This window comes from Perca fluviatilis, chromosome 7 (genome assembly GCF_010015445.1).
Source record: "Perca fluviatilis chromosome 7, GENO_Pfluv_1.0, whole genome shotgun sequence".
NCBI lineage: Eukaryota > Metazoa > Chordata > Actinopteri > Perciformes > Percidae > Perca > Perca fluviatilis.
In genome coordinates this window covers 38,132,615-38,146,077 of record NC_053118.1, presented here as the reverse complement: position 1 = coordinate 38,146,077, position 13,463 = coordinate 38,132,615, and the positions used below count along the sequence as shown (strand labels likewise).

At 47.3% G+C, this 13,463-nt stretch overlaps 1 protein-coding gene across 1 annotated transcript in view; it reads right to left on the bottom strand.

The window, feature by feature from the left end:
- Nucleotides 1-273: 273 nt before the first annotated feature.
- nek11 (NIMA-related kinase 11) overlaps nt 274-13,463 on the bottom strand; it is an 89,389-nt gene continuing 76,199 nt past the window's right edge. The window contains 2 exon segments of the mRNA XM_039806188.1: nt 274-386; nt 10,047-10,107. Coding sequence (XP_039662122.1) covers nt 274-386; nt 10,047-10,107 — 174 coding nt within the window.

Sequence of the window (13,463 nt, the reverse complement as noted above, 5' to 3'; positions counted from 1 at the left end):
ATAGACAGAAATATCAGACAGTATCTACTTATGTTATGGGACTTATAGAAACAGAAATATCAGACAGGTTCTACCTATGTTATGGGACTTATAGAAACAGACATATCAGACAGTTTCTACCTATGTTATGGGACTTATAAACAGCGACATCAGAAGGCAAAAAGGCGACAAATATATACACCTGCAATAAATGGAGATGCCCCCCCCCCCTCCCCCAGTATTAGAAGAAACACAGCTATAGCCCCTCTGATGCTACATGTCAGCACTGAATTTTCAAAATAAAAGCCTCTGTGAGACTCACTCTCTCAGGTGTTGGATTCTGGTCTGCAGCAGGCTGCTGTGGATCACCGAGGGCCCCTGAGGGGCCTCCGGCTCCTCTGGGTCTCCTGGTTTACACACAACAAAGAATATTCAACATGTTATTTACAATCCTGTATCTCCCTCCGCTCTGCTCTGCCTCCATTCATTAAAGCACAGTAGTGTGTGGAGGGGATGGCCACAGGTTTCACTGTGTGTGTGTGTGTGTGCGCCAACTCTCTTGAGTACATTAATGTGAGTATACTGAGGTCATCAAAATGCACAGCACACACCCACACACAAACTTCCAGAACAAACACAACATCCCACCGCCACACAACAAACCCACCCCACCCAATATCACCCACACACAGTAAACTCACACACACTACACACTAACACACACACACACACACACACACACACAACAACAAGTTACACATACAAAAAAAAAAAAACCACACACCCACCCCCAAAACCCCCAACAACAAACACCCAAAACACACACACACAATAGGTCACACAAAAAAAAAACCAAAGTCACACACATCACAACACACATGGTCAAGTACACAAGGTACCCACACACATCACACACCTTACCCTTACAACCTTCCAACACCACACACAAATCCCGAGCACCACAAACACCCCACGTCAAAAACCAACCAGGTAGTACAACCAGAGTCGGCACATCAGATCACAACAATTCCACACACATCTCACCACACACACACACACATGCACGCACGCAGTGTCACACATACACACACATACAAACACAGTCACACACAAACACACAGAGCCACACAAACAAACACACACCACACACACACACGTAATGCTTTTTGTGCACTTTCTGTCCTGCTGACTGTGAATATTAAGGTAATTAAACTGTCTCGATGTGGGTTTAGTTCATGAATCTGCCTCTCAGCAGATAAAATTAAGACATAAAAAATCAAATCTAAGATTTAAAAACATTAAGAAGGAAAAACAACAAGTCATGAAAACATTAAACGGAAGGAACGAGGGATTAGAAGACGAGGCGACAAAATAAAAACCTTTCTGAGAAGTCAAGATGTGGTTTTCTTCAGATTTTTTACGTGTCGAGCTAAAGACATTCAGAGTCTCAACGGGTTGGGAGTCTTAACGAGCGCTGAGTCATAACGAGCGTGGAGTCTTAACGAGCGCTGAGTCATAACGAGCGCTGAGTCTTAACGAGCGCTGAGTCATAATGAGCGGAGTCTTAACGAGCGCTGAGTCATAACGAGCGTGGAGTCTTAACGAGCGCTGAGTCATAATGAGCGGAGTCTTACGCGCTGAGTCGTAACGAGCGCTGAGTCATAACGAGCGCTGAGTCTTAACGAGCGCTGAGTCATAACGAGCGTGGAGTCTTAACGAGCGCTGAATCTTAACGAGCGCTGTATCATAACGAGCATGGAGTCTTAACGAGCGCTGAGTCATAACGAGCGCTGTATCATAACGAGCGTGGAGTCTTAACAAGCGCTGAGTCATAACGAGCGCTGAGTCTAACGAGCGCTGAGTCTTAACGAGCGCTGAGTCTTAACGAGCGCTGAGTCTTAACGAGCGCTGAGTCTTAACGAGCGCTGAATCTTAACGAGGCTCCCGATTATAAGAAACTCCTAGTGAGCTCAGATCTGTCCTCAGTTCTTTAAAGGTCATTAAACTCGCACAGGCTCAGATTTCGGGGGGGGATGCAGAGGATATGTCACCCTCAATATCTAGAAGAGGTGGATTTAAAAAAAAACAATATGAAACCCACTCCCCAAAAGATGTAAAAGTAACCGTTCAGGGGGCTCAAAACACATATATGTCCTTCTTACCTGTACATATATGTATCCCGATGATTTCATACACCCCTACAGTGGACCGTACCATCTTAACCTCGCAGCGCTCTTTTCTTGTTCTTTCTCACATGTGATGTTTAAATATGCAGAAGGTTTTAAACAATACAGGAAAAATCATTGAAAAAAACAATAGCAATAAAAAGACATTTTGCACCATGAATCGATGCAGAAGAGGCCGAAATTGTTGCATAAAAATGCTGGAAATTAAGAACCTAGAACTCTAGAGCGCAGCCAGGGTCAGTCTAGCAACTCTCCGTTGGCTCGCAAACTGGAAAAACCAAACTCTAGTCAGGCCAATCACATCGTTAAAGAGTCGGTGGGCGGGGCTTATGGCTGCTGCTGCTGGTGAACAGCTGTCTTCTGGAAGACTTGGAGTTCAGCTTTTCTTTGAAAAAGAACAAAGAACGACACTGAAGTCATTCTCAAAAAGGAAGATGTGTTCAGAGTTTAAAGTTGAATCTATCAACTAGCGTTGCTCCGGTTGGTTGTAGGCTGTCCTATTGCTATGTCAAGAAAGGTCAGAAGCCACTGCTCAATGGTCAAAGTCGCGTGGGGGCTTCCAGCTCACCACCACCACCACCGTTTTCTTTAGCTGTAAGCCCAGCAAAGACTATCCTCTTCTGACATTTAGAAATCTGGAGTGAAGAAGTCTCATTCAGAAGCAGAACTGGTATTGTCGCGGGAACTGTCCCAGAAACGAATGTTCTGTCAGTTCTGAGGCAACATATTGCAAGAACCGCGCAACAGGGGGACACTCCCAAAACATGTGAAGAAATGTGGCGACAAAAATCTTTAAAAAAAGGAAAAGTAAAACACTACCTGAAGAGAAGTTGGAAAAAAGTCATCTTAAAAAATGAAAAAGTATCCTCTTATAGAGCTAAAACTGTGACCGCCCACTTTTTAAACGGCTCTAGTTCCTGAAGTGTTTTCTCCCCATTCTATATCTCCGCTGACGTTTTTTATTAAAGTGCCCATATTATGCTCATTTTTCAGGTTCATAATTGTATTTTAAGGTTGTATCAGAATAGGTTTACATGGTTTAATTATCAAAAAACACCATATTTTTGTTGTACTGCACATTGCTGCAGCTCCTCTTTTCACCCTGTGTTCAGGTCTCTGTTTTAACTACAGAGTGAGACCTCTCACTGCTGTAACATCTTTGCTGTCAGTTGCACATGCTCAGTAGCTAAGTAAGGACTACATGCTCAGTAGCTAGGTAAGACTACATACTCAGCAGCTAGGTAAGACTACATGCTCAGTAGCTAGGTAAGACTAGCTAGGTAAGACTACATGGTCAGTAGCTAGGTAAGGACTACATGGTCAGTAGCTGGGTAAGACTACATGCTCAGTAGCTAGGTAAGACTACATACTCAGCAGCTAGGTAAGACTACATGCTCAGTAGCTAGGTAAGACTACATGCTCAGTGGCTAGGTAAGACTACATGCTCAGTAGCTAGGTAAGGACTACATGCTCAGTAGCTAGGTAAGGACTACATGCTCAGTAGCGCGAGTAAAGACTACATGCTCAGTAGCTAGGTAAGGACTACATGCTCAGTAGCTAGGTAAGGACTACATGCTCAGTAGCTAGGTAAGGACTACATGCTCAGTAGCTAGGTAAGGACTACATGCTCAGTAGCTAGGTAAGGGCTAAGGACTACATGCTCAGTAGCTAGGTAAGGACTACATGCTCAGTAGCTAGGTAAGACTACATGCTCAGTAGCTAGGTAAGACTACATACTCAGCAGCTAGGTAAGACTACATGCTCAGTAGCTAGGTAAGACTACATACTCAGCAGCTAGGTAAGACTACATGCTCAGTAGCTAGGTAAGACTACATGCTCAGTAGCTAGGTAAGACTACATGCTCAGTAGCTAGGTAAGGACTACATGCTCAGTAGCTAGGTAAGGACTACATGCTCAGTAGCTAGGTAAGGACTACATGCTCAGTAGCTAGGTAAGGACTACACGCTCAGTAGCTAGGTAAGGACTACCGCTCAGTAGCTAGGTAAGACTACCGCCTCAGTAGCTAGGTAAGGACTACGTATGCGTTTCTCCAACTTCAGTCGGTAACAAGGCAGCATTAGCCGGGAGCACTTCACACTTAGCGTGGAATACCTGCAGAACAGGGACATGGAAGTAGTTATATACAATTTATTTTGTAGATTATGGTGAACTTGTGTGTGTTTTAGGGAGCATGCTAGCAGTTAGCCACCTCGTTTCGCTAGTGACATAGAAAGCCGTGCAGATGTTGACCAGCTCACCAGGAGACTGAAGGCAGGACACATTCAGAAACCGTATCTCACTCAGAACACCATGGGTGGGTTTTATCAAAGTGTGCATGTGTGTGGAAGCACCAGAGACACAAAATAACACCCCAAAACCCAGAAAAAGTGATTTTTTTTGTCATAATATGGGCACTTTAATTTATCAACTGCCGTTGCTCTGGTTGGCTATGCGTGAAATAGAGTCTTTAAACGCTTCAGATGTAAAGTTATTCTCTGTCAAAGTGGCGCCAAAATGAATGGGAGTCAATGGGATGCTAACGGGAGGTGATAGCCAGGTAGCATCAAAATGGCGCCATAGGAGGTTCCAGTTCTGTGCACAGCTGATAAAAAAAAAGGCACTCTGCATTATTACTTTACTTTATTACCATAAGTGACACCTGAACTCAACTGGTTTCAGATCTTACACTCTGGTTGTCATGTCAACTGCAGTCAGCTGACACTAGAACTGTCTTCTACTCGTTCACTCTAACTGGCATCTCAGCGGCTTTCATCTCTGCCTCTCTTCCACTGCTTCAGGCGATTACTGACACGTTCGCTGCTTTGATCTTTCGCTCTTCGGAGAGGACTTCTGAGTTGGGTTTCTGTTGTTGTTGTGAACCTGGATCTGGACCGAAAGGGTTCTGGTTTAGGGAGGAAAAACTGAACGGGCTGAACTCTGAAACTGTGGGAGGAACTGGTTTTGCTTTACTTGCATGCACAAACACACACAAACCTACAACACACACCGACACACACACAAACAAACACACACAAAAAAAAAAAAAAAAAAAAAAAAAAAAAAAAAAAACACACACACCCCCACACACACACACACACACACACACACCCCCACAAAAAACACACACACACACACACACACACACACAAAAACACACACACACAGAGGCACCCCCCCCAAAAAAAACCCCCCCAAAAAACCCCCCCCCACAAAATCCCCCCCCCAAAAACCAAGCCAGAAACGGGTCAGGGGTGAAAAAGGTGAGAAGAATAACCAAGGGGGGGGTGAAAAGGAACCTAATGCCGGTCCTGGTTGCCCAACACACCCGGAAACACACATACAATAGTCACACACACACACACATCACAAAAACCAGGTGAAAAAGGGCCAAACCCCCCCCATACAGAGTTCACATACACACACACACACACACACACACACACACACAGAGCCACACAGACACACACACACACACACACACACAGACACACACACATGCAAACATACACCCACACACACACAGACACACCAGAGAGATAAACAAAGCCGAAACCGTCCGGTGGGGGCGGGGCTTAAATGTGCTCCGTCTCTGATCAAACCAATGAAAGAATGAGACAGCCTCTCGCCATTAAATTAGGTTGTAACCATAACAACCAGCCGACACACATAGAAATACATACATAGAACATGAGCACTGTCATGAATATATAACATAATGTATTCATGCTTTCACGGGTAAAATGCAGAGTGGGTTTTTGTGAGTTTTAGTCGAAAAAATGGAAATCAACTTGACGACTTCAGCCTCATGTTTAATTTAAACTGGCGCAGATCACATGACATCAATTTAAAAGTCAGCTGTTTTTAAATGTCCATCTATGCATTCCTGGTCCATCCAAACTCCCATTCCATTTCCCCCCATTCCCAGTTTCCCCCCCTCCATTCCCCCCCTCATTCCACTCTTGTGTTTCCCCCATTCCCCCCCCTCTAGCGTTTCCCCCTTTTTTTTTTTTCTTCCCCCTGGTGTTCCCCCTCCTTGTCATTCCCCCCCTGGTGTTTCCCCCTCCATTCCCCCCTGCTCTGGTGTTTCCCCCTCATTCCCCCTGCTCTGGTGTTTCCCCCTCTCATTCCCCCTGCTCTATTGTTTCCCCCTCTCATTCCCTGTCCTCTGCTTGTTTCCCCTCTCATTTCCTCTCTCATTCCCTCTGTATTTCCCATTCCCCCCCTCCTTCCATTCCACTCTGTTCCCCTTCCATTCCCCCTGGTCCCCATTCCCCCTCATTCCCCCCACTCTGGTGTTCCCATTCCCCTTTCTCCCTTCCACTCTGGTGTTCCCCCCCCCTCCATTCCCCCCTGGGTGTTTCCTCCATTCCCCCCACTCTGGTGTTTCCCTCATTCCCCCCCACTGTGTTTCCCCTCTCATTCCCCCTCCACTCCTGGTGTTCCCCTCCATTCCCCCCACTCCTGTGTTCTTTCCCCTCTCATTCCCCCTGCTCTGTTTCCATTCCACCTGGGTTTCCTTCCTGGTTTCCTTCCATTCCATTCCCCCTCCATTCCCCTCTTTCCCCATTCCTTCCACTCCATTCCCCTCCATTCCCCCATTCCACTCTGTTTCCATTCCATTTCCCTCTTTCCACTCTGGTATTCCCTTCCTCATTTCCCCTCTGGTGTTTCCTTCCCCCCCTCATTCCACTTTCTGGTGTTTCCCGTGTTTCCTTGGTGTTTCCTCATTCCACCTGTTTCCCCCCCTGTTTCCTCATTCCACTCCTTCCCATTCCCCCTTCTATTCCCCCCTCCATTCCACTGTTCCATTTTCCATTCCCCCCCCCCTCCATTCCCCCCCCTCTCGGTGTTTCCCCTCATTCCTTTCCTCCCTTTCCATTCCACTCTGGTGTTTCCCCTTCTCCATTCCCCCCCCTCTGTCCCTTTCCCCCCTCATTCCACTGTTTCTTCCTGTTTCCTTCCCCACTCTTCCCATTCCTCTTTCCCATTCCATTCCATTCCATTCCATTTTCCCTTCCATTCCATCATTCTCCCTCTCGGTTTCCATTCCATTCCACTCGGTGTTCCTCTCCATTCCACTCTGGTGTTTCCTCCATTCCACTCTTGGTGTTTCCCCTCCATTCCATTCCCCTGTCCTCATTCTCCCCTCATTCCCCTCATCGTGTTCCCATTCCACTTTGCGTGTTTCCCGTTTCCATTCCCCCACTCCGTGTTTCCCTCATTCCACTTGGTGTTTCCCTCCATTCCCCTCTCTGGGTTTCCCCTCATTCCCCTGCTCTGGTGTTTCATTCCCCTCTCATTCCCCTGCTTTCTGGTGTTTCCCCTCTCATTCCCCCTGTTCTGGTGTTTCCCCTCTCATTCCCTTCCTGTGTTTCCCCTCTTTCCCCATTCATTTTCCTGCTCTGGGCGTTCCTCATTCCTGTTTCCTCCTTTCCACTGGTCTTTCCACTCGTTCCTCATTTCTCCTTTCCGGCGTTTCCTTTCCTTGCATTCCCCATCCATTCCCCTGGGGTGTTTCCTCTCTTTCCTCGTTGCTCTGCTGTTTCCCGTTCCTGCTTTCCTCGTTCCTGGTGTTTCCCTGTCTGGTCGTTTCCCATTCCACCTGTTCCTCGTTGTTTCCTCTGTTTCCTTTCACTCTGTTCGTTTCCTGTTCCTTTTTGGTATTTCCCCTTCTGGCGTTTCCTTCATTCCTCTCGTGTTTCCTCTTCTCTTTTCCTCGTTCCTTCGTTCCTTCCTTCGTTTCCTTTCGTTCCTGGTCGTTTCCCTTTCCGTTCCTGTTTCCCTCTCATTCCACGTTTTCCTCGTTCCTTCCTCGTTCCTTCCATTCCTCTCTGGTGTTTCCTCTCTCGTTGTTTCCTCTCATTCCTCCTTCTCTTGCTTTCCTTCTCATTCCTTCTCCTCTTTCCTCTACTCTGGTGTTTCCCCCTCTCATTCCCCTGCTCTGGTGTTCCTTCCTCTCTTCCCCCTGCTCTGGTGTTTCCCCCTCCCTCCTGCCGGTGTTTCCCCCTCTCATTTCCCCTGCTTGGTGTTTCCTCCTCTCTGTTTCCCCTACTCTGGCATTTCCCCCTCTCATTCCCCGCTCTGGTGTTTCCCCTCTCATTCCCCCTGCTCTGCTTTCCCTTCTCTTCCTCTCATTCCCCCTGCTCTGGTGTTCCCCTTCTCATGCCCCCTGCTCTGGTGTTTCCCCCCTCATTCCCCCTACTCTGGTGTTTCCCCCTCTCATTCCCCCTGCTCTGGGTGTTTCCCTCTCATTCCCTCCTGCTCTGGTGTTTCCCCTTCTCTTTCCCCCCTGCTCTGTTGTTTCCCCCTGCTCTGGTGTTTCCCCTCTCATTCCCCTGCTCTCGTGTTTCCCCCTCTCATTCCCCCCTGCTCTGGTGTTTCCCCTCTCATTCCCCCTGCTCTGGTGTTTCCCCTCTCATTCCCCCTGCTCTGGTGTTCCCCCTCTCATTTCCCCCTGCTGGCGTTTCCCCCTCTTTCCCCTGCTCTGGTGTTTCCCCTCTCATTCCCCCTGCTCTGGTGTTTCCCCTCTCATTCCCACCTGCTCTAGTGTTTCCCCCTCTCATTCCCCCATGCGTTTCCCCTCTCATTCCCACCTGCTCTAGTGTTTCCCCCTCTCATTCCCCCCTGCTCTGGCGTTTCCCCTCTCATTTCCACCTGCTCTGGTGTTTCCCTCATTTCCCTGCTCTGGTGTTTCCCCCCTCTCATTCCACCTGCTCTAGTGTTTCCCCTCTCATTCCCCTGCTCTGGTGTTTCCCCTCTCATTTCCCCTGCACGGTGTTTGCCCCTCTCATTCCCCCCTGCTCTGGTGTTTCGCCCCTCTCATTCCCCCTGCTCAGGTGTTTCCCCACTCTCATTCCCCCTGCTCTGGTGTTTCGCCCCTCTGCCCCCCTGCTGGTGTTTCCCCTCTCATTCCCCCTGCTCTGGTGTTTCCCCTCTCTTTTCCCCTGCTCTGGTGTTTACCCCTCTCATTCCCCTGCTCTGGTGTTTCCCCTTCTCATTCCCCCTGCTCTGGTGTTTCCCCCTTCTCATTCCCTCTGCTCTGGCGTTTCCCCTTCTCATTCCCCCTGCTCTGGCGTTTCCCCTCTCATTCCCCCTGCTCTCCTCTGCCCATTCCCCTGTCTAGTTTCCTCTCATTCCCCGTGCTCTGGCGTTTCCCCCTCTCATTTCCCCTGCTCTGGGCGTTTCCCCCTCTCATTCCCCCTGCTCTGGTGTTTCCCCTCTCATTCCATTCCGCCCTCGCTCTGGTGTTTCCCCCTCTCATTCCCCCTGCTCTGGCGTTTCCCTCCTTCTCCCCCCCTGCTCTGGTGTTTCCCCCTCTCATTCCCCCTACTCTCAGGTTTCCCCCTCTCATTCCCCCTGCTCTAGGTTTCCCCCTCTCATTCCCCCTGCTCTGGTGTTTCGCCCCTCTCATTCCCCCTGCTCTAGTGTTTCACCCTCTCAATCCCCCTGCTCTGGCGTTTCCCCTCTCATTCCCCCTGCTCTGGTGTTTCCTCCTCTCATTCCCCTGCTCTGGCGTTTTCCTCCTCTATTCCCCCTGCTCTGGCGTTTCCCCTCTCATTCCCCCTGCTCTGGTGTTTCCCCCTCTCATTCCCCCTGCTCTGGCGTTTCCCCTCTCATTCCCCTGCTCTGGTGTTTCCCCCTCTCATTCCCCCTGCTCTGGCGTTTCCCCCTCTCATTCCCCCTGCTCTGGTGTAAGAAATGTATTCTGATTGACCAAGTAAGAGTAACTAAGACGCTTAGAGGAACTGTAATGGAGTAAAAGTAAAAGTTTCCGGAGATATAAATCACAAAGTGAAGTACAGCTAGTACTACAACACTGTGTATGAACAAGTATACCCTGTGTATGTGTACTTTGTGTGTACAGTGTGTAGTCGGACTCACCGCTCAGCTCCTCTTCCAGAACTTTCTGCATGTGCTTCATCATGGCCTCCAGCTCACTGACCTGAGGACGACAGAAACCAGACGTAAACGGCAGCAACGAGACCGAATAAGAACGAAAATTTCGGTGCCCGATTTTGACGCTACGTTACCGTTAGCTCGTAGCTGGAAATGCTAACAGCTAACGTTAAGCGGTGTGCAGAGGTGTATAGTCCAGGTGCCAGAAAGTAGAAATCCTGTCCAGCAGCTGTCCCAACCATCACTAAACCAGCTCCTCTACCAGGTAGATGAGCTCGTTAGTGAAAACACCTGTTCTAGATGTAGAGGCAGATCCAAAAAACATGGCAGGATTTTTACTTTCTGGCACCTGGACTATACACGATGTTTGTCATTAATGCACTGTGGGGTATTATCTTTTCATTTATTTTCATTTGTGAATGTCCTCACCACATATTATCATCCAACATCGTGTATAGTCCAGGTGCCAGAAAGTAAAAATCCTGCCATGTTTTTGGATCTGCCTCTACATCTAGAACAGGTGTTTTCACTAACGAGCTCATCTACCTGATAGCAAGCTTAGTGATGGTTCTACTCTGGCACCTGGTTCTCCTGTGGTAATTGTGACTGGGTTGTGTGGAGAGTGACAAAAGCGCTACTCGCGCAGGACTAGTATTACCAGGGGACCTCTTGTAGTTTAGAAATTACCCCCACATGTCTGTGTTTCGTGTGGCGCATTCACACAGTCTGTATTTTACTCAAATTTATAGACATTATCCCCCGGATATGATGTCAGAACTTCTCATTTATAATTGACAACGCAGCAAATTAGACCCCAAATCACAGAGATGACCGATTCGCACGGGATTAAGATCACGGACAAGCTCCGCGATTATTACAAACGACTGGAGGTCGCCAGGTAATACTTGTCCCGTGCGAATAGGGCTAAAGATGCTTCAAAAACGTTTGTTTTTATTGACAGACATCAGAAAAAGTGACAAACTTGAAAAAAAAAAAAAAAGTGACGAAAAAGTCAGACAAAGCTTCAAAAACTTGATAAAAAAAAATTAAAAAAAAACGAAAATAAAATCGACAAAGACATCGGAAAAAGTGACAAAAGAACTTGGAGAAAAAAAGCTTTCATTTTGACCCAGAATGACAAAAAAAAGCTGCGTGGTCAACGGGAGGACAAGACCAGGGTTAATGATCTACATTCTCTGAGAAGAAGAAGAAGAAGAAGAAGAAGAAGAAGAAGAAGAAGAAGAAGTGCTGCGTTCAGGGTCAGCTGAATAATAGGACTATTTTGAGGCACAGCGAGCTGGTTATGTTTTAACCAATCACAATCGTCGTGGGGCGGGGCTAAGCTCCGGACGGAGCCACGGTGCCTCTGCTAGATAGTCTCAGGAAGGAACTTGTTTTGGTCGTGTGTGTGTGTGTTGTGTGTGTGTGTGTGTGTGTGTGTGTGGGGGTCTGTGTGTGTGTGTGTCTGTCTGTCTGCGTGTGTGAGTCTGTGTGTGTGTCTCTGTGTGTGTGTCTGTCTCTGTGTGTGTGAGTCTGTGTGTGTCTGTGTGTCTCTGTGTGTGTGTCTCTGTGTGTGTCTCTGTGTGTGTGTCTGTCTCTGTGTGTGTGAGGTCTGTGTGTGTCTGTCTGCGTGTTTTCTGTGTGTGTGTCTCTGTGTGTGTGTCTGTCTCTGTGTGTGTGAGTCTGTGTGTCTCTGTGTGTCTCTGTGTGTGTGTGGGTCTGTGTGTCTCTGTGTGTGTGTCTCTGTGTGTGTGTGTGTGTGTGTGTGTGTGTCTCTGTGTGTGTCTGTGTGTGTGTGTGTGTGTGTGTGTGTCTCTGTGTGTGTGTGTGTGTGTGTGTGTCTCTGTGTGTGTCTGTGTGTGTGTCTGTGTGTGTGTGTGCATGTGTGTGTCTCGTGTGTGTGTGTCATGTGTGTGTGTGTGTGTGGGGGTGTGTGTTGTGTGTGTGTTTATATGTGTGTGTGTGTGTGTGTGTGTGTGTGTCTGTGAGTGTGTGTGTGTGTGGGGGTCTCTGTTGTGTGTTTGTGTGTGTTGTGTGTGTGTGGTGTTGCTGTTGGTGTCTTGTGTGTGTGTGTGTTGTGTGTGTGTGTGTGTGTGTTGTGTGTGTTGTGTGTTGTGGTGTTTGTGTGTCTTTGTGTGTTTTTGTTTTCTTCTCTTGTGTGTGTTTGTCTGTGTGGTCTGTTTGTGGTTGTGTTGTGTTTTTTGTTTTGTGGTGTGTTTTGTCTTGTGTGTGTGATGTGTTGTTGTTTGGGTTTGTGGTGTTGTATTTATGTGTGTGTGGTGGTGTTTTGTGTGTTATGTGTGTGTTTTGTGTGTGTGGTGTTGGGGTGTTTTTTGTTGTGTTTTGTGTTTGTTGTGTGTGTTTTGGGTGTGTTTGTGTTTGTGTTTGTGTGTGTGGGTATGTTTGTTTGTGTGTTTGTGTGTGTGTGTGTGTTTGTGTATATTGTGTCTGTTCTGTGTGTGTGTGTGTGTTTGTGTGTGTTTGTTTGTAGGTTGTGTGTGTGGTTGTTTGTGTGTGTCTTTGTGTGTGTCTGTGGTGTGGTTCTGTGTTGTGTGTGTGTGTGTGTGTTGTGTGCTCTTGTGTGTTTTGTGTGTTGTGTGTGTGTGTTGTGTGTTATTTTTGTGTTGTGTTTTGTATTTTCTTGTGTGTGTTTTTGTTTTTGTGTGTTTATTTTGTGTTGTGTTTGGGTGTGTTTGTGTTTTTGTGTGTTTTTTGTTGTTGTGTGTGTGTGTTTTGTGTGTGTGTGTGTGTGTGTTTGTGTGTGGGGTCTGTGTTGTGTGTGTGTGTGTGTGGTTGTGTTGTGTGTTTGTGTTGTGTGTCTAGTGTGTCTATGTGGTGTTGTGTGTGTGTGTCTGTGTCTCGTGTTATTTTTGTATGTTTTGTTGTGGTTGTGTGTTCTTGGTGTCTGTGTGTGTGTGTTTGTGTGTGAATCTGTGTGTTTTTTTTGTGTGTGTGTTGTTTTTTGTGTGTTCTTTGTGTTTGTGTGTGTGTCTTGTGTCTTTGTGTCTGGTTTATTGTGTTTTTTGTGTGTTTGTGTGTGTGTTTGTGTGTGTGGTTTTGTGTTTGTGTGGTTTTGTGTGTTGTGTGTGTGTTGTGTGTCTGTGTTTTTTGTGTGTGTGGTGTGTTTTTGTGTGTGTGTTTTGTGGTTGTCTTGTGTGTTGTGTGTGTGTTTTGTGTGTGTGTGTGTGTGTGTGTGTGTGTCTGTGTGTGTTGTGTGGGTTTTGTCTTGTGTGTGTGTTTTTTTTGTGTGTCTCTGTGTGTGTCTCTGTGTGTTGTGTGTGTCTGTTGTGTGTGTGTTTGTGTGTTTTTGTGTGTGTGTGTGTGTGTCTTGTGTGTGTGTGTGTGTGTGTCTCTATTGTGTCTCTGTGTGTGTGTCTCTGTGTGTGTGTGTGTCTCTGTGTG